The 20,922-nt window shown below is 38.4% G+C and overlaps 1 protein-coding gene across 5 annotated transcripts in view; it reads right to left on the reverse strand.

Moving 5' to 3' along the window:
• The window catches only part of MBD5 (methyl-CpG binding domain protein 5), a 158,056-nt gene that overhangs the window by 24,321 nt on the left and 112,813 nt on the right, over nt 1-20,922 (reverse strand). For 4 of the 5 annotated variants that reach the window (XM_026697236.2, XM_087920273.1, XM_087920274.1 and 1 more), the window contains 5 exons: nt 16,312-16,414; nt 15,011-15,191; nt 10,857-13,007; nt 3,287-4,318; nt 1,237-1,445 (listed from right to left, as the gene is read on the reverse strand). In XM_026697236.2, coding sequence (XP_026553021.2) covers nt 1,237-1,445; nt 3,287-4,318; nt 10,857-13,007; nt 15,011-15,191; nt 16,312-16,414 — 3,676 coding nt within the window. The remainder of the gene's footprint in view (nt 1-1,236; nt 1,446-3,286; nt 4,319-10,856; nt 13,008-15,010; nt 15,192-16,311; nt 16,415-20,922) is intronic. The other variant, XM_026697237.2, reaches the window with a different exon arrangement.

Here is a 20,922-nt window from a genome sequence, read left to right on the forward strand (position 1 = left end):
GTTAATGTAATATTTCTAAGTCATTTTGAAATTATACCTGTGTTCAGTTTGAATAATCACCAGAATTTTTTCAGGAAGCGAAACTTTTGGGGGGGAAGGCTGTCCGGTGTTATTAATGCCAACTGCATTTTCTCAGCTGTGGTTTACATTTTTCTTTGGCGATATAAACATCTGTGGCCTCAAACAAAAGTTTCAGAATTGCTTTTTTTCAATCCAAAGCTTTCTTTTGAATATTTGTTTGTCAGCTGAACTTATGTGTGTATATATACGGTATGTGTATGTGTTTGCATGTGTGTAGAGAGAGGAGAGAGCAATAAAGAAAGAAGAACAGAGTAAGATGGAAGCTCTCTTTTGCTATCAAGCATCTATTTATGTATTCATTGACATTATTTATAATTTGTCTTTTACTGTTGTTATAAAAAAGAGAGTTAAAAAAAGGAAACTGAACAAGCCAAATAAAAGTAGACTGCAGAGCCCAGTTTGAAAATATCTTATGCTATTTAATAATGTAAATTTTGGGACCATGGTTTTTGAGACTAGTCACGAGTTTCCACTATCCTCAAAGAAATTTAGGAGTTCCTTCCAAAATACAAGTTCCAAATAGTTAAGAGTTTAAAGCTTAAGCCTGGTACACTGAATTTAGCTCAGAAATAAGTTGTTAATAAATAAACAATGACTAGTTTAGATATATGCATAATTCCTACAGAATGAAATAAATGTATTAAAAAGCAGCTGGGAATAAAAATAGATGGAAAGCAATGATTTTTTTTTGCAAACTAGTAAAATATATATTCTATTCATCATGCTGAACAAAGCTTTTCTTGTCATTGTCTAAATTATTTTTTCCTAGGTTTTCAATTCAGCAATATTTTAATAAAAGAAGAAATACAAATGATGTGTAAAACTGGCTTAATTTTTCAACTCAGAGGATGATAACGTTGTCCGAGTAAGGAAAATTTCTGTAAACATGCATTTACAACTCTCATGCTGAAATATAATGATTATACCACATTTATTCAATTTCATTTCTCCATGTAAAAAAACAACATTGCTTTCAGTTTAACACCTGAAACAGACATGCTCACAGTCAAACATTTTGAGAACCATGCCTAATTTTGATATGATAAAATGGATCCCATATATTTGCTTTATGATAAAATCCACATAAATATTAAAATGTAATAGCCGCTTGTATTATTTTTTACATGGATCCCTGAGAAACAAGCCAACTTCTACCTGAAAATTCTGGAACAGACAAGCCATAGGATTTGGGTTGTTAGGAGGTCCGGGAATAGGAAGCTGTCCTTGGAAGCCTTGGAGATTCTGATAACCTTGGAGAAGCTGCTGTTGCTGATTTGATGGAAACATCTGATTGTTGTTGAACAATGACTGTAGATGAGTGAGCTGATGGTTATTAAGAGTAGTGTTTATGGAGGGCACATCACCTGCAATTCCAAACACACGAATATTTAATTCAGTAATTCTCCCCAGAATAAGCACGTGTGTCATCCAAGTCATGTTTTTTTTTTTCCATTTAGCAGCAAAGACACAGAATGAAATATTTTTCCTTGCAGCTTTTTACTGGACTTTGGTGATTTTAGAATGTTCTTTTTCCTATTACAGCCACCTGACACCTGTCTACTATAAATTCTCTGATTTCTCCTTTCGATGAATTTATATATAGCAACATATAGGCTTGCTAAGCATAATGTGTGGTTTTTTCTTTTTGGCTTAGTGTGATGTTTGAAGCCATCCGGTGTAGTTTAAATGTTTTGCGCAAAGGAGGTACTACAGCTTGATTAATCTAAACATTATCCTTACCCATTTTCTGTGAACTGTGAAGGTGTAATATATCTAATGCTATCTAATTTATGAAACTTGTTCACACATTTGTTAAGAAATCTGTTCCTTTAATTGCTAATAACTTTCATAATATTTAAAAAACATATTCTACAATGGGAACTTATAGCTCTCTCTTTGTAATAAACTTTTATATATGTGTGTATCTATATTTGTATATCTGCATCTATTATATCTACTTTAATACTTTTTGAGTTTGCTAAAATCATGAAAAATAGCCTACACAAGCCAGAAGTTTTATTCACATATATATTTAACACATACATATTTAAGCAGACTTTTAGGACCTAGATCGAAAGCTTTTATAAAACGGAACTGGCTTTGCAAGAGACATGAAGGGGGGAGTGGAAGGACTTGGAATTATAGCATAATAAGAAGATTGCAGAATGAAAGACTATATGCAGATTATAGTTAATATAAATAGTCTGGTATTTATATTTGCTGGAACTAATTCATTTTTTATTATGAATTGTTAGTAAGTTAGACCTATGTTTAGTGAAATGCTGCTTTATCTAACTTCTTTCCTATGGTTTATTTCTGAAATCCAACAGCTCAACATGCACAGACACAAAATATTCAGGAATATTCCTAAAGGAAATTCAACAATTTGGCAGTTTCTTAGCCCACTTCATACAATTAAATTGTCCATTGTATAACTGTAATCTAATAAATGGTTCTCCCAACAAATGTGAAAATCCTCATATACAAATCATGTTCCTGAATTCAGTGGAAGAGTACAATACTCTCCCAGAGTTATACTATAATACTTAAATGTTTACTGAGGCTTATATTCTACTGAATGTATTCAGGACTGAAACCTTAAATATGTGACTTGGAAATCAGATTATTTAGAAACTGGTAGTTTCTAAGCTATATAAAAAATGAACACCCCCCCACCCCCACCCCCAAAGCCTGACCGTATGAACTTAAGCTGAAAGGTAGCTTGTTACCTTGAATCTGGTCTGGTTTATATATGTTGCTGCAATGGAATCTAGGGATTAGCTACATTGGCATATTTTAAATTCTATGGACATGGAATTTTTTTTTCATCCATTGCACAGCTACTCATACAACCCTGTGATGCCTTGGGTATTTTAAATAAAATGCTGCATCCCCAAGAAGCAACTGTGCAGTATGAATTTTGAAAAAAAAATAAAACAAAATCCATTCCAATTGGCTGACTGAATTGAGACAAACACCTGACTTTCTAAACAAAAGGTTTTAAAATGCTATTTAACATTTGTTCTAAATTTTATTTGTGTTCTTTCACTGGATTGGTCAAACAGATTCACACAAACATAAACCTTTTAGGGGAAAAAAAGTGCAATGAAATGGAATTTTTTTTTCCTCCTTAAAAAAGTAGAAAATAGAAGCTCCCCCCACCACCGCTTTTTCCTTTCAAAATCTATGAAAATATTTAACTTACCAAGTAGACCTGTCCCCAGTAGAGGGTTAAGTAGCTGTGGCACCACAGAGTTATTGTTGAGTTTAGCTGGACCAGATGTATTCCCAGCATTATTAGATATGCTCAGCAATGTTTCTGCCATTGACACCACTGCTGTCCCACCAAGGGTTGAGACAGACAGTGCTGCCACTGCTGATGATGTAGTGGCTGTGCCAGTGGTAGCCTGGGAGGAGATTGCTATGGAAACCTCTGGATGGTTAGCAGTGCTGCCCGATGTAGAGTTCAAAACACCTCCCAACAGCTGGGGATTCAAGGTCATGAATCCTGAGGCCCCAGTGGCAGCTGGGAGGAGCAGGGGATTTGAAGCAGTGTCTGTGCTTGGAAAGCTTGGGAAAGAGTTTCCCAGGGGGTTGGTTAACAGGGTCTCAGCTCTGTTGGTATCTGACTGACTGCTAAGCAATTGGTCTGGCAGTGGGGCTGTCATCTGTGTTACTGAGGGCACGGTACCATTTTGTTGTTGCTGTAAGAGGTCTGAGATGGACAGATTGAAAGATGCTAAAGGGAACATGGCAGATGTTTGGGCTTGGTTTTGAAGAAGAGCTGCTAGCAGCTGAACATGGACAGGTTGTAGCACCTGCCCATCCACTTCACCGGAGAGCAAAGCTAAAGCGGCATTTACATTTGGGTTGAGAAAACCTAAAGGATTGAGGTTGACCTCAGACTTGCCTTCTCCTGTTGAAGGCTGAAGTATATTTAATAGATTCTGGTTAAGGAGGTGTTGCTGATTCACTGGCAAAGAGATAGGTAGCGAACTAAAGAGGTTAGGATTCAAAGAGTGCGGAAGACTGTTGCTTGAAGCGCTGTTCTGTGGAAAATGCAGAGGGTGCTCAGGACCAACAAAAGGAAAGTCATTCCCAAGAGGGAGTTGGCTATGTAGTGGCGTTCCAACTGCAGTTGTGACAATGACACCATCTTGAAGAACAGACGTTGTCTTGGTGATCCCAGGTTGACAGCTACCAGCTACAGCTGTAGATGATGGTGGACCTGTCCTTCCTGAAATTGGAAAATAAAGATTAAAATCATTTTAGTAGTTGAGTTATATTTAGGACTCCAACCATAATCTTAGGGCAAAAACCTGCCAGTTACACGAAACAATGATGCAACTCCAAGCCAAAATTAATTGTATTAAAACATGCTGAAGTGCCATATCTTTTAAAAAGTCCACAGGATAGCATACCTGGTAGGAGAAAGTACAGCACAGACACACTGGATTACAATTTCCAAACAGCATAGCCAAGGACAGGTTTCATCAAACTCATCATCCAAAACATTTAAGAAATACTAGCATATCTATTTCTGCTCTATGGATTTAGCTGTAACTACTCAGATGACTAGAGGCTCACTCATACTAATTCAAGACAACACTAAACAGGGGTTCTTGATCAACGATAAAGGATAACAAGTACTTTTTTTTTTACAAAAATCTCCCAATACTTAAAAGTATGTAACTAATTATTAATACAATTCTAAGAAACAATACATGAGAAATAATTTGCATTAATGTACTTAAAATTAAGTATCTATTCCATTTGTTTGCTTGGAGGCAAAGACTAAGGTCTGTACTAGAAGATGTTATCACATTTAAATACCAATGATTAAAAAAAAGTGTATGAAAAGATAAGAGGGGAAGGTTAGAGCCCAGAGCAAATGAATTCTTCTTTCAAGACTGCCACCATGTGGTTTTATCCATCTAGATTATAATGAGGACTCCGCATGACTTAGGTCAAACCTTTAAAGATATAAATGCTTCCAAGATTATGGGGGTGGGGAAGAGTAAGAAGAACACAGGTCAATTTTCTCTGCTTACTAGCAAATCTCCCTGAAAATCCCATATAAGTTATTTCAGTATAGAATTTTTAAAATAATAATTGCATTAATATACCACTCTTCTTTTTGTAAGCTTAAAACATTGTAAATGGTCCTATCCCAGTTTTGAAATTTTCAGACTTCTGAAACATTGATGAGACTGAGATGTAATCTACACTGGGTTTCTATATTTAAACATCACTTTAAACTACAACACATTACACAAATACTGCAAAAATATGCTAAATCTTATTAACAGACCATTGCCAATAGCCCATATAGCTATTCCATTTCCAATATTTTTATTTATTTACATATACTGCATATTTAGTATGTTACGTTTATTTTGAAAATATTGGAGTGTTAAATAATACTGATGATATCAATAAAAATTGTATCAACCAAAAATCAGCATCAAGAAAAAACAGACAAGCACAAAGAGATAGAATCAATAGATTGATAGAAAGATATTTCCTGCTTTTATTTTTGTACAACTCATTGTAACCTATAGCTTTGGAAATGAAATGTAAACTCATGAGTCCAATAGCATCTTTTCTGATTAATACATTTTATTCAAAGCCAAATTTTATGCATGTACATCTCTCAAAGTAAACTGCAATTTGTATTAGTCAGCAAGGATGCTACCAGGTTCTTGAATTCTGACCACTATAAGCTAATATGGTTTTCTTCCTACAATGGAAAATAACCATTGTTTACTGTGAAAAGTGAATTGAGACGTAAAAAAATGGTTTTGAAAGGTAATTATTTGTATTAACATAGAACACTAAGTTTGCTCTAAATGAAAATATAAAAATGGAGGTTAATTTTGTGTCAGCAGTGTTTTGTTTTATTTGCTAATAAAAATTGGCAAACTGCTGAGTGAAGAAAGCACTCATCATAGTTTTATGTTCTTCTAGTCTTAGGAAAATAGCTATGGAAAATGAAGCCAAAGTCAGACAAAATTTAATTCTTTGCACAAATCAAATTCCAATTGGAGAGTATGACTATTACTGAAAAATTAAATCAAATTAATCCAAAAAAGAAGAAAAACTAGCAAGGTTGATACTTTCTGGGGAAAGGTTAAGGAAGCAAACAATCTGATACATCCCTGCACAGACTATATGGAACAGGAAAAGACAGTGTGAAAGTCTTATCAAATGCATTTCCACTCAATGCTAATATCCCGATCAAAATCTCAACAGGAAAGATATACCTGAACTTTACTATAATTTTCCAATTTCCTTGTTTTCAAAAAGGAACACTTTCTTAAGGCAGGGGTGGGATGCTACTGGTTCAGCCCAGTTCTATAGAACCGGTAGCTCTGAAGAGCAGCAGACACCAAACTGGTTCGGTGTTTGCTGCTCTGTTTGGCCTACCCGCCCGCTCTTGGCTGTCCTTTATTTCCTGCTTTTTCAACCTCAGCTGCTTTGCGCGGTACAGCTGAGATTGAAAAAGCAGGACATAAGAGGGTTTTCAAAAGCTGTGCACCCTCACGCAGCACTTCTCAGCTGTCCAGGAGTCACAGCTGAGGTAAACGCACTCTCACCAGGATGGGATTCTACCTGCCGGACAACTGGAAAAATCGTGCCGCTGGCTGGCCCCGTCCCACCCACTCACTCCTTACCTGGCATGCGCACCATCAAACTTGCCTGCTAAGTTGCTATTTTTCCTTTTTTTTGCCCCCAGACCATCAGCTGTTCTGCTGTGCTAGGAGATTTAGATAAGCTAGAAAGCAGGAAATAGTTGGATTTCTTACTTTCTAGCTAATCTAAAAGCAGAGCTGAGTCTGAAGCCTATATTATTCAGTGCAGACTCAGATAGCAGATGACAGAAACACAGATCTCTAAGTGAATCTGTGATTCTATGAGCAACTCAATCTGCTTGCCTGCTCTGCCTGATTTTGGGTAAAGTTGCTCTTTTTTATATAAAGAATTCAATATTTACATACATGGTGTGTTGTGAGTTAATTTTGTGAGTTTGCTTGCTAGCAAATTTTATGAGTTTGCTTGCAATCAAATTTTATGTGACAGACTCAGGCAGCCAATTGCAGAAACATAGATTTCTGAATGAATCTGTGATTCTGTGAGCAACTCAATCTGCCTGCTTTGCCTGATTTTGGGTAAAAGTTGCTCTTTTTTAAATAAAAGTTCAAAATTTACATAAATATTTATAATATTTGTATACAAGCTGTACGCAGCCAATCACATGAGCACCAAGCCATGCCCAGTTAGCAAGCTGAGCCCAGCCAGTCACATGACCACAAAGCCACACCCACAGAACTGGTTGTTAAGAAATTTGAATCCCACCTCTGGTTTATACTGTTTTATGAAAGGGATTTACATAATTGGTGAAGCTGAATGGTAATAGTTTCCATACATTTCTAAATTTCTACTCAGATAAACTATGATTTTTAACACCTTCCAGATTAGACTTCTTAACATTGATCAGTATCTGAAATAAGTTAATGCTTTTGGTCGTACCTGCACCTGTTCATAAAAAAGGGTTGTAAAGAGTGAAACTATACTAGCAAATTAGGATAATAGAAAATTATTAACTTATTGATATTTATTTTATACTAAAACTATTATATAAACCTTTAATATTGACCATTGCTCAAGATGCCTTTCAATAAATCATAGTTCCAGCAAATGTCATATTTTGATATAAAGTAGCTAAGAAAGTGTCTAGCAATGTGAATTTAATTCTTTAAACCCAATTCTCCTACCAGAATGCAATGACGCCATGGGAATAGCCATCCTCAAGGAAACATCTTTGTCTTCTAAGCTTGAGTATAAGCAGTAAACTAGCAGGCTTTGCTTGTGAGAGATCTGGAAGCAACTCCTGATTGGTGTCTTAAGAAGAACCAATATCTTCCTCAGCTCCCAGATTTTCCTGTTGGTCTTGTGTATAGTATAAGAACGGCAGGAATATATTTTTATTTATTTATTTATTTATTTGTATCCTGCCTTTATTATTTTTACAAATGTCAAGGTGGAGGTCATATCTAATATACCTTCCTCTTATTTTCCCCACAATAACAACCCTATGAAGTGAGTTGGGCTTATAGTGAGTGAGCGAGTGACTGGCTCAAGGTCACCCAGCTGGTTTTCATGCTCAAGGCGGGACTAAAACTCACGGTTTCCCGCTTTCTTGCCTGGTGACTTAAGCACTATACCAAACTCTCTTATATCTTGATTTTCAGCAAAGGTTCTTTTCTATAGATTATTAAAAGGTTGGTAAATAATTGCAGGTCTGATCACTTCAAAGCTGTTATTAAATCAATGCTATTTTAAGACCATCAGAAGATAACTGACTGAGCTGGCTAGAAGAATGGTCATTGCCTCCTACAAATCCCATCAAGCCTTCAAAAGTGTATCTGTAAAAATGCCACTAAGCTCTTTTTATTATGGAACTAAATAATTTCTAATCTGTTCAAGTATTCTATTTCTAATGTGACTAAGTTCAGCTAATTATGCCAGTGCAAATTGGCCATCAAAAGCATACATTCTGAGTTTGAAAAACATAAAGTCAGGGGTGGGATGCAAATATTTTTACTACCCGTTCTGTGGATGTGGCTTCTTCTTCTGCTGCTTCTTTTTTTTCTTTTTGCAGCAAACCACCCCCCCCCCTCCATTTTTTTTGCCTCCTGGGCCTCAGGGAAGCCTCCTGGGAGGCCATTTTTTCTCCCTGGAGGCTTCCCTGAAGCCCAGGAGGCAAAAAATGGACTGCGAGGAAGGCCACACAGCACCCCACCACATGCCCACATGCCTCCTGGGCCTCAAGGAAGCCTCCTGAGTGAAGCAGTAAGACAGTAAAGGGGATACCGGCACAGCTGATCGTCAGAACAACTGATCGTCAAGAAGAAAAAGAAATGGAATACTGTAAAGAGTGACTGGGCAGGGTGGGGGAGAATGCAGTCAGCGATGTCGCACATGCACACGAGGTCATGCATGCGCCATAAGGACTGCCTGGGCGGAGAGGGGAGGGGGGAGTGGAGAGGGGCGGGGCCAGCCAGGGGTATGATTTTCCAGTTCTCCGAACTGCGCAGAATCGTAACAACCGGTTCTACTGAAATGGTCCAAACCGGTAGAATCCCATCCCTGCATAAAATTAGTATCAATATCCTATGAACATTATTTCTGCTTCTCAGTTCTGAACTGCTGTGTTGACAGAGAAGATCCGTAGAAAGATAATAGATACTTCTCCAGTATTATATAAAAGCCAATTTACATACAGTTGACTGTATATTTAAAAATTTCAAAGGCCAGAAAAATTTGTGTTATGCAAGCATTATAAAGTAGTATGCTGCAAGGATAAATATCTATCCTATCCAAAAAACAGCTTAGGCAAAGCTTTCTAAAACATAATGTTCATTGCAGGGAATATTTGTATTTTCAGTTTAAGACAACACCTCAAGAAATCCACAGGAAAAAAAAATACTGTTTAGGACTGTGATGGCGAACCTATGGCACATGTCCCATAGGTGGCATGCAGAGCCTTTTGTGAGGTCATGCAAGTTCCAGCCAAACTTAACTGCACTGTGCATGCGTACCTCCCAGATGATTTTTGGCCCATTGGAGGCTTGTTTCAGACTCCCAGAGGCTCGAGGGAAGCCTCTGCAGCCTTTGGAGGCTGAAAAACAGGCCTGTTTTGTCACTTCCTGTATTTTTGGAAATACTGGAAGTGATGAAATGGGCCCATTTTTTGGCTTCCCTCGAGCCTCTGGGAGGCCGAAAATCAGCTGGGAGGCACGCAGTACAGGTAAGGGAGTGGTGGGGGGGGGAATTACATGCGCATGCACAGGGGGGCCTGGGGGGCTGAGCACATTGCCTTCTGGGTGCTGGCATGGGAGCGCGCACACACACACACACACACAATTTTCAGCACAGGAGCCCAAAACGGTTAGCCACCACTGGTTTAGGTAGTTGCCAGTTCCTCTGATATATAAGTTGCTATTACCACGACTAATAATTAAACAGCTAATAAACACGCCTTATCTGGAAGCAAAGATTAAGAATTAATATGACTATGCAGGACTACACAACTAAAATTTATGATCTATATATTTCCATTTCTTTATAAATTCGTTTTAAATTCCAATTACACTGCCCATACAATGTTGACTTCTACTTAGATTGTATCCTGGGTCCAAGTTATGTTAATGTTTTCTTTTTGTACAGCCGAAGAAATGTTTGTGCTTTCTTCTTAAAATACTTCTTTTCTACTTGAGCGACAGTCTCATCTCGCTAAGATTGGCCTGCCCCACCCGTGCCGGTAGAGAAGGCATGTTGTGGGCCCTATCAGTCAAGATATTCCACCTGGCAAGGTCCAACCTGCCATTGCCTTCTGGAACATCTTATCTCCTGAAGTGAGGTCAGTTCCAACCCTCCTGACCTTCCAGGAGAGCTTAAAAACCTGGCTCTTCCAGTTGGTTTGGACCTTCAATGCTGGACCAAAAGGCTTCATGCTGTGGGTGATCAATGACATATCCCACCTTTTTTCCCTCTCATCACATTCCCTCCCCCCATCTTTTTTTAGCTAGGTTGGTTTTATAATATTATATTTATATTGTTACGAATTATAAAGTTTTTTTTATCTTTCAATATTATCAGTTGTCCAGATTTATTGTGTGGCAAGATGGGCGGCTAATACATCGTACAAACCAACAAACCCAAGACAACCCATTAAAAGACGAGGCACGCCATAATTTAAAAGGGTAACGTACCTGATTCAGGACTGGTTTGATTGCAGCTGTTCATAATGCTGTTTGGTATCACTTTCGTGGAAGGTGCTTGGATTCGTGGATGAGCTGGATTCAGATGTAATGAATTTCCTAAAGTCATTCCCGACTGATTGAGCACCCCACAGTTTCCAGTAGGCTGCATCTGGTTTATTAAGCCTGCAAGATGGTTATTGGGGCCAGGACTAGTGCAGTGGCCAAAATTAGCGTTTGAATTCAGGCAGTGCATACTTTCCCCTCTCAAAGGTAAATCCTGTGCCAGTGAATTCGGAAGAGTGCTCGAGCTCATAGTAGTATCGGTAAAATGTAGTTGGTTAGCAGAGCAAGGCAAAACAGTATTTGAGCTCCCACAACTAGAAATACTATTGCTGCTCATATGAGAGCTTTGGCAGCTCATGGACTGAAGTAACTGAGACATTGATGTGATGGGAAATGAACCCTGGTTTTGCTTTCTTATCAAATCAGGGCCGGATTTTGGAACGCCCACTGAGCTGTCCAATTGAGACTGCCTAAGCAAACTCAACACTGTAGTGGTTGGGGGTTTCCTTTTCCTCAAAGGATCTTTTTGTTGAGACATAAGTTTATCTCGTAGTGCTGCTCGACCACTCTGCCCTTCATTCGTCGGGAGAAGCACATTGGTGGTCGGTGGAAACATGGGGTTTAAAGTGCTATGTCCGTCATTGCTGCTATTGCTGGCAACTATTCCAGAATTGCTACTGCTGTTATTGTTATTGTTACCAGCAAGTTTATTTTGATTTGCTAGCTGTGCTTTGGCTGCTGCTGAGAGTAAACTACTAGCTGGAAAAGAGGCAGCATTGTGCTGATTCAAGATCTGATTTAAAGGCATTCCCAGCAAGCCAGGTTGACTCTTCACGGACCCACTTCCGGTAGACGCAGGTGGAAAAGCTGCATTTCCCAAAGGGTTCAACACGTTACTCATTCCAGCAATCAATGAGTTAGGAATGTCCTTATATTGGTGGAATCCATCGATCTTCATGGAAGGGCTTGATGGCATGGATGGTCTAGGAGATCCTATTGTTGATCTTGGTGACCGAGGAGGGACTTTAATATTAGTACAAGATGACTGTGGTCCTACTGGCATCATGAAATTTCCATGATCTGATGATGTGGAAGAAGAGCGTGATCTTTGGGGTGAAGCCTCAATCCTTCCAATTCCAGATCCCATCATATGAACTGGTGACGTTACTGGTGAGGGCGAGAGAGAAGTTGAAGCAGAGTGCTGAACTCTTTGCATGTGGCTTCCGTGGTTTGTGTGACCAGGTTTTACAGTTGGCAAAGGGAGATTACTTGGTAAAGGAACAACAGCTGGAGGCATGCTTACATTCATCACAGGTACCTGAGAGTGGACATTTGAATGGTAAGTACTTGGATTCATTATAACAGGATTTTGATTCATGGGCTTGCTGGGAATGGGGTCAAGAATGCCAAGTGGATCCTTTTCTGATGTTAATGGCTTTTTCTGAAGTATACATGAAGAAGGTGGTGGCGGCGGTGGTGGCGGCGGTAGCGGGCCTTGAGGTGGTTTGTGGTGAAACACTGCTCGCGACATTTCCATATTAGCTGAAAAATTACACATGGGTTTTTTCATTACTGGACTTTTGGTGGTCAGAGTTGGAGAAAGAGGTATATTAGTTCTTCCAGCCATTGCACAAGATGACTGCACAGGAGAACCATGTAACATAACAGAGGGTGGGGATAGAGGGGTCCTGTTCATGTGAACAGGGCTAGAATTGGGTGCTCCATGAAAATTGGAATTATTCCTTGTGAAAACATCTGGACTTCCAAGTGGATCTGTCCTAGGTGAGATTGAACCATCTCCATATATTTGTGATCCCGATGACGCTGGACTAGGCATTCCTCCATGACTGCCACGATATGGCGACTTCTGCCCGTGTTCATTATTGCCCAATCTCTGTCTAGGATAGACAGAATGAAGTTCTTGTTGGCTTGCAGTCATCTCTTGCACATATAACCTACCCATGGCATTTGAGGCTCCCATCATCAACTTGAAAGGAGTTTTACATTCTGGCATCACAGAATTAGTTATTCCTTCATGTGACTTATTCCTCACTGATCTTGGAGTTGCTGCTCGTGAAGGTACTATTGGACTTATGTCTGATTTGAAAAAAAACACAAAAATTACTATTTCGCAACTACATAATTCATATAATAAAATTTAAATTACTTAAACCAGGAATTCTGGTAGACGTTCACATACTGTATACCGTATATGCCCTATTACCATTTTTCCTATTTTATACTTGTCTAAATGTATGGTTTCAATCTTCAAAGTTCTCAGAAATGCCTATCCTTGATGCCCATCATTTCTGATGTGCCCAATTCAGGGAAGACCTATGTCACTGCAGCAAACTGGGAACAGAAATTCAATCAATTGAAAATTGATCTTTGCAGCCCTTCTATAGTATCTACAGTAGACAATTGGAGCATTCAATGTTGTAGGAACTAGGTAATACAACCAATTATTTAGACTTTTAGATCTAACCAAAGTTAACTGTGCAATTCAGCTAGAAAAATCAAATAACTTCCTTTATCCCATATGAAATAAAAATATCACAATGATACCGGTATGGCACCTGTGGGCCTACATTTCTATATGAAACCATGCATATGACTTTTTGGTCTAAGCAAAATTCTGTTCAGGTACAAGTTGAACTACTCTGAATTGGCTCCCTATGGATTTCACTAGCACCTAAAATTGGATTCCTTCACATATACTACAAATATTTCAGATTGTACCTAATTGTCTACCTCTTGACATAGCATAACAGTATGACTTGGGTCCTCCATATTCTTTATGCTCTCCCATGGGACACTTGTCATAGTTGGAAGTCTCAAAGCACAGGAAGGCCTACAATGATATTCTTTCTCTCCATTTGTGCTTGAGGAATGATGAGCCCCTTCTCAGAAGGGCCATGACAATACCCCTGTGACCCTCTCTTTAAGTGGCTTACAGAGCCAGCATTTTGCCCTTAACAATCTGGTTCCTCATTTTATCGACCTCAGAAGCATGGAAGGCTGAGCCAACCTTGAGCCAGTGGGAATCGAACTGTCAAAATGCTTGGCAGTCAGCAGTCAGCAGAATTAGCCTGTAGTACTGCATTCTAACCATTGCACCACCATGGCTCTAATAAAGATTGGTTTGATTTTTTAGGCCTGTGCATGCTTCAAATTATATTACAAGGATACTTTTGAGATGCCAGAGGTGCAAATGTAGCATCTGTCTGCAACTCTTTAAAACAAATCCATCTTTTATTACCTTTCTTGCCACCTTCTGGCCTCCCCCAATTGCTTGTTCAAAGTTCCCTGGGTATGGTGCTCATGGGACTCTAGGATGCTTCAACCATTGATAAGTGCCCAAATTTTTATCACATGATAATGGGACTGCTGCTACCATGGTCATAAGTATAGCAATAGCACTTAGACTTAGATACTGCTTTATAGTGCTTTACAGCCCTCTCTAAGCGGTTTACAGAATCAGCATATTGCCCCCACAATTTGGATCCTCATTTTACCCACCTTAGAAGGATGGAAGGCTGAGTGAACCTATGAGGAACAAATCTAGGTAACCTTTTTAAAGCTCTATTCTAACTTTGCATAATTGTTAAGGATTACCTGTATTCAAAGAATGCTGATAGCATAGCTACTTCCCATGCACAGTAAATTCCCAGAATTGCAGCTTTCTGCCAAGATATGGGACTGTCACACTGATTTACTTATCTAAATATTTTTACAGACGAAGCCTCTAATACCATAGCTCAGGATCATTCTAACCAAAACAACCATTTTTGCACCTTACAAAAAAGTATTATCTAAATAGCTCTCTATAACTACAATACTAGGGAGTGAACCACAGACCTTTGCACATAAAGCTGGTATGCGTAATATTTTAAATTCCACTCCAAGTGGAGGTAAATTTAAAATGGATTAAGACAAGATAGTTCAAAGTCTGGATAAATGTCTCTCATAAACAGATGGACATGCCTATAGAAAAAGTTATCAACCTTTGTAATTTTTAAAAAAATCCTCTTTACTTATGCAAATGACATGCATATCAGTACTGGATTTCCTCGTTCCCTGTAATGAGAAAGAGAACTCACTTGTTCCACCTCCAGGACTAGTTAGAACCAATGAGGGATGTGGTGCTTCCATGCTTTTATGAAGGGTAGCCACAGCAATAATTTTCCGCTTATGGATGCATAGCTTAGTGACATCTTCATCTGCTTTAACATCTTCAGCTGTTCTTTGTGTTACAGCAACTCCAGGGTCAAAATTAAATACCTTAAAATAATGTTGGAATCATAATGTTACATAGTGGTCCTCATTAAGATCACTGATCCAACGGCAACTGAAACATTATCTAATTTCTTCTAAAACTGGTCCATCAAATAAAATGTTATTTTTAAAAAAAGAGCTGCCCTTCTAGAGTACCTGGAGAGCAACCTGTAACTGATTATATGACTCATGAACCCTTTATCACAGAACTTAAGAGATCCTTTTGACTTGGTGCTGGAAAATCTGTGGGATGATGTTCTGCTGTTTTAAGGATTCTTTTAATATTTTAAAGATGGGGGATATCAATTCTCAGAATTTCCATCTAAGTTTGTCTGTTGAGAATTTTGAAATTTGAACTTTTTATATCTGGAAATTGTCAAGATCGGAAACGATTGGTTTAAAGCATTACGATAATTCTTCTACCCTCCAAAAAACTCAACCATTCAACATATTAACAACAACAAAACACTGCCAGGGGAACAAGGAAAACCTGGAAGAGTTGCCCACTCTGGCTCATGGAAGGAGGTGGTGGTAGGGGATAAAGATGGGAATTGTTGCTCACATCTGATCCAGAAGATTAAGGTAACCACAGTACCAATTGTTCTCCACAAAATTTTCTAATACATTGTTTAAATTGTAGCTTAAAAAATATTTCTTACTACAGGGTTTTGTTCTTCTGTCTTGGACCATCAATACTTTTCTCCTTTATCTATTGTTTCTTTCAAACCCTATTTCTAAATGTGGAAAAGAGTACAGCTATTTATTTTTAAAGGCACTTTGGAACTGCTACACTGTAGAACGGCGACTAAGAAAACTGATCTGACAAAGGTGTGCTTTTGCACATTATTCTACTGGCCAATCATGTCACGTTACTTTTTTATGATATCCCATACCTTACTTCTCCTTCCACCCATTCCTTCTCCTCCTAAATCAGTTTGTGTTCAATTTCAAAAACATTTAAATATTTAAATTGCATCTGACTTATATTCATCGTCAACATCTATCAACCTCAATTAGGAAGGATAATACCTTCTTATAATAGATAGGGAGTTGTTAGTACTTAAAACCCAATACATTTCAAGTTATGTTACTTTTTCATTTAGTATATTCAAATATCTAATTTTACCTTAGGAAGGATGAGAGGACATTCTAAACCACACTTGCATGTTCCATCAGTCAACAGGTATGTTTTAACCTGCTCCAAACAGGACAATAAAGACCCACTAGGACTGAAAGAATAAAACATGTAACAAATCTATGTCAATTAGTGTTAGAAGCACCTTATGTTAACAGTTCAAATAGCAGATTAAAAAGCAATAACAGTCAATATAATTTATCAAGAAGTCAAGAAGAATATTTTTTTCCATTTAGAACAGTATTTTTAACGTATTTTTCTCTGGCCATTTTGCAACAAGCATTCAAAGCTTGAGATTTTAGTTCTTCTGAATACTGTGACTATCGCTTGTTAACTTATAATGAATTAAGTATGCATATGTCATCACATATTTAATATATAATTTGAATATGAGATTACTGTTAAGGCACTAAAGGTTATTTTGACAATGGAGAGTTTTTGTGAATGTTGTGTTTTTCTTCCATATCTCATTTTCTATTTCATTGTTTCTTGTCCTTGAAGGTTAAATGATTCAGAGTTGTTTGGGAATCAGGTGGCCTCCAAATCTCATAAAATAAATAAATTTAATGCATAGATGTATTGTGGAACTATTGTTCAATTATTTCTGACACAGAATTAGGCCCATACTGGGAGAATTTCTCTTTCTCTCTCTCATCCCCCCTCTCCCTCTCACACTCACTCACACATGTTCAAGCTTCTATATCATATAATTGTTTTTAACCAACATCACTAACCTACTGCAAGATCCCTTCACTAGCGCACAATGCAATTTGGATAGTAATGTAGTCTATAAGAGAAATGGTTTCTGGAATGCTTTTGTTTAGATCAGGCATGTCCAATCTGTAGCCCACGGATTGCACGCGGTCTTGAACATCTGGTAGTGTGGCCTTACAAGATAATAATAAAAAAATATAATAAAGGAAGTTTATTGTTTATATACATTAGTTATACTATGTATTTTATATGCGGCCCAAGACAATTCCATTTCACTCTATGCAGCCCGGCCCAGCCCAGCCAAATGTTTGGTCAACCATGGCTTAGACTATATGTAGTGAAAGGTTGTTTATAACTACTGGACAAGTCAGCATAAAGGATACAGTAAGTAGAAAGGTATCTGGAGCACAATCCATTTTACGTATTTGGCCTACTCAAACAGTGACAGTTTATTTTGGGATATATGCACAGTACTCCCAAGCAAGCTACTGCATAATTGGAAATGGAATAAAAGAGACTCTCATTTCCTGTTCTTCTGTTGTTCGGAAGTCTCAAAATTCTGCCTGCTATTTGCACCCAGCCGAATTCTGCAACTGAGGATATCTTGCCCTTCAATCATCTTTTGGGGTAGGAAGGATCTTGTCCTCTAGAGCAGGGTCTTCCAACCTTGGCAACTTTAAGATTTGTAGACTTCAACTTCCAGAATTCCTCAGCCAGCTTTGCTGAGATTCTGGGAGTTGAAGTCCACAAGTCTTAAAGTTGCCAAGGTTGGAAGACCCCTGCTCTAGGGCATCCTGGAGCTGTGAGGGTACTGAGGCCTAAAAATATATTACGTAAAATCAGGATATTCTTCACCTTCCACTTCTAACCCTAGTTCCAAAAGCAGTTCACCTAATAATGTACACATGTTCAAAGTATAGCATAAAGTGGCACCAAGGAATGTTATCTAATTGTTTCCTGAAGAAGGTTGGATATTGAAATTTTGCGCACATCAGAACTAAGCTTAAAACACAAACTTTTTCTCCCTTGCAAGAAAGTGAGTAACCAAACCTAGACTGTAGTCTGTCAATGTTACACTTCAAAATCACTGCATTTCTCAGGAATTTCAATTTTATTTTAGTTAAATTATTAAGGATATTCCTGAATTGGTGGTATCAAGGTGATGAGAAAGGTTGAAAATATTGCAAAATTTTGGGATCATGGCATTGCTGTTTTATAGTGTTATTGTGATTTTACAGATTTTTACCTTCATTAAAAATACTTCAGATTTTCCATAGATGAGCTGATAAGTCCTGATTATTAATTACTTGATATTTCTCACTTTGAAGCGCTAAAAGTAGTTCTTGACTGATGACCAGAATTGAGCCTCGAATTATGGTGATAAACGGTTGTGGTCGCTAAGTGAGATGCCCACACATGATCGTCTCTCTTAATGACCACATTGCTGGCTCTTACTATTGTGATCCATTAACCAACTGTGCAGGTCATTAAGCGGGGTGCCCCAGGGAGTGGGGGAGCCCTGGCACAGGCCCAGACCTGCATTGCAGCACTTCCCCAACTCACACGCGGCTTATTCTGGGATGCCCTCACCCCCCACCCCTGAGGCATCCCTTGTGCAGCTTCCTGATCCTCTGAGACCCACATCCTTGGACCTCATCCTCCTGGTTACATCTTACACCAATTGCCTCTTCCAAAGGTCATTTTTCTGAAACAGTGTCCAACTGATGTGACATGTGATCTTCTGAAAGATTGTGAGAAAGGTAGCCATTTCCAGAATGGCGTGAGGTGGCCGTGTGTTGCATTGGCTGGGTGCTCTTTTGGAAAGGCAACTCTCAGATCACAAGAACTGCAGCTGCTTACAAGATGGCACTCGCTTCCTGATGGCACAAGGCAGCTTCTGTATAAGAAGGCTGTGCAATGCATTATCTGATTAGAAAGGAAGAGATGAGTGGAGCAAGACATGATGGGACAAAGAGAAGGCCCAAGGGAGAGGGACCCAGCAGGATGGCCTGTGGGACCTAGCTGAGTGAGAAGCAGGCCCGGGGATCCAACCAGAGCAGAAGGCGGGGGGGGGGGGGGGGGAGAAGATTGGCAGGTGAGTCAGTTGCAGTGTCCCTATAGTCAGTCTTAAGTGTGAGTGGATTGCCAAACATCCAAAGTGTGATCACTGGCTGCAAGGATGCTACAGTCGCCATAATGTCAGGTACAGGTTGTCTCTTTGTTCAGCACCGCCATAATTGTGAATGGACACTGAATGGATGGTTCTAAGCCAAGGACTACCTGTAACACAATGAATGACTGTTGGAACTGGATGTTGCCTAATTTAGGTAACACTTCATGTGGTACTCTAACAAAACACAGGAACATAAATTACATATATGCTGTTCAAATAAATATAGCTCCATTGAAAACTACAATATGAATGAAATCTCCCTTTAATTGTGTAAAATTTGGAACTTCCAGGAGTCATTTTCATTTGCTTTTAAGTATTACTTCATGTTTTTGCAAAATTCCAGTCTTTTCTCCATTCTATTGTTTGCACCATTCCTTCCAAATATGCTGTTGAAGAAAATTATGCCCTGCTTTATATCTGATACGGTAAACTAATCACGGATCAGTTATTGCTATATAAATCAAATGAATCTGAAAGATTACTAAAGCTGATAGTATAGCTGCTATTCTGACCATGCCATGCCATGTCATGTGCTCCAAGGAAGCAAAGCTTCAAATTCCTTAACATACCGATCAGCTGGCAATTACCCAAGTCCTTTGCCAAAAATATAATGGATTTTATACTTGTGCCAAGTTCTAGGAACACTTGACAGAGAAGTTATAATACAAATGTTCGGTCATAGCAAAAATAGAGTCAGATTTTCAATCTGTGGATACTAGATTTATTGCTTTGCCTCTACTGCAGATTATGTAGTTGTTGACACAAAGTTAGATACCATCTATTAAAACCAAGACATACAGTAACAGTATTGTACACTGGTCGAATGGATTTCATTGGAATAAATTCAATAATATTATTTTACATAATGTAACATGCCATACTATAAATATCTATCTTCATGTGACTGAACTTATCTCACATGCTAGTAAAATAATTCTCAAGATTTTACAATCCAAACTTCATGCACACATGGAATGAAAGCCAACGTGTGTATAAGCTGGATTCAAAAGAGTCAGAGATACTAGAGATCACGTTAATAAGTGAAGGATAATGGAAAAGGCTGCAGAATGGCAAAAATGTGGTTATTTTTGCTTGACTCTGTAAAGTATCACAGATTGTAGACAGCCCTTAAACATCGATATACCAAGTCACCTCATCTGCCTACTGAAAAATGGATGATGACCAAGAAACAAACAAACAAAAAAAGATTATGCAGCAACAACTTAATGGTTCACAAAAGGAAATAAGACTTTGCCAAAGTTATATATTGTCATTTCATTTTTTTAAACTTGTATGTAGAACATATCATGAAAAGTGTTGGACTCTAAGAGAAGTTAGGATGACAATTGCTTTGACAAAAAATATCAACTACCTCAGATGCACTGATGGTTCCACTTTGATGGTAGGATCAATGGAAGAATTAAGGCATCTCTTTTGTTGAAGGTGAAAGAATAAGAATGAAAAAGCTGGTCTGTTCTTTGATATGAAAAAAAACCCATTCAGATTATGCCAACGGGCACTGCCAATGCAAATAGGTAGAGAAAAAAGTTGAAAAGCTATCAGAGTTTATTTTCTTAGTGTCAAAAACTCACAGGGATGATGACTGTGACATGAAATACAAAGGGGCTTGGGAGATGACAGATCTAGTCAAAATGCTGAAGTGCACAGAAAGGCACATATAGTTAAGGCTGTTTTTTACTTGTTGTAACACATGC

This window comes from Pseudonaja textilis, chromosome 1, assembly GCF_049901715.1.
Source record: "Pseudonaja textilis isolate UNSWEBS1 chromosome 1, rPseTex1.2, whole genome shotgun sequence".
In the NCBI taxonomy this organism is placed as follows: Eukaryota; Metazoa; Chordata; class Lepidosauria; order Squamata; family Elapidae; genus Pseudonaja; species Pseudonaja textilis.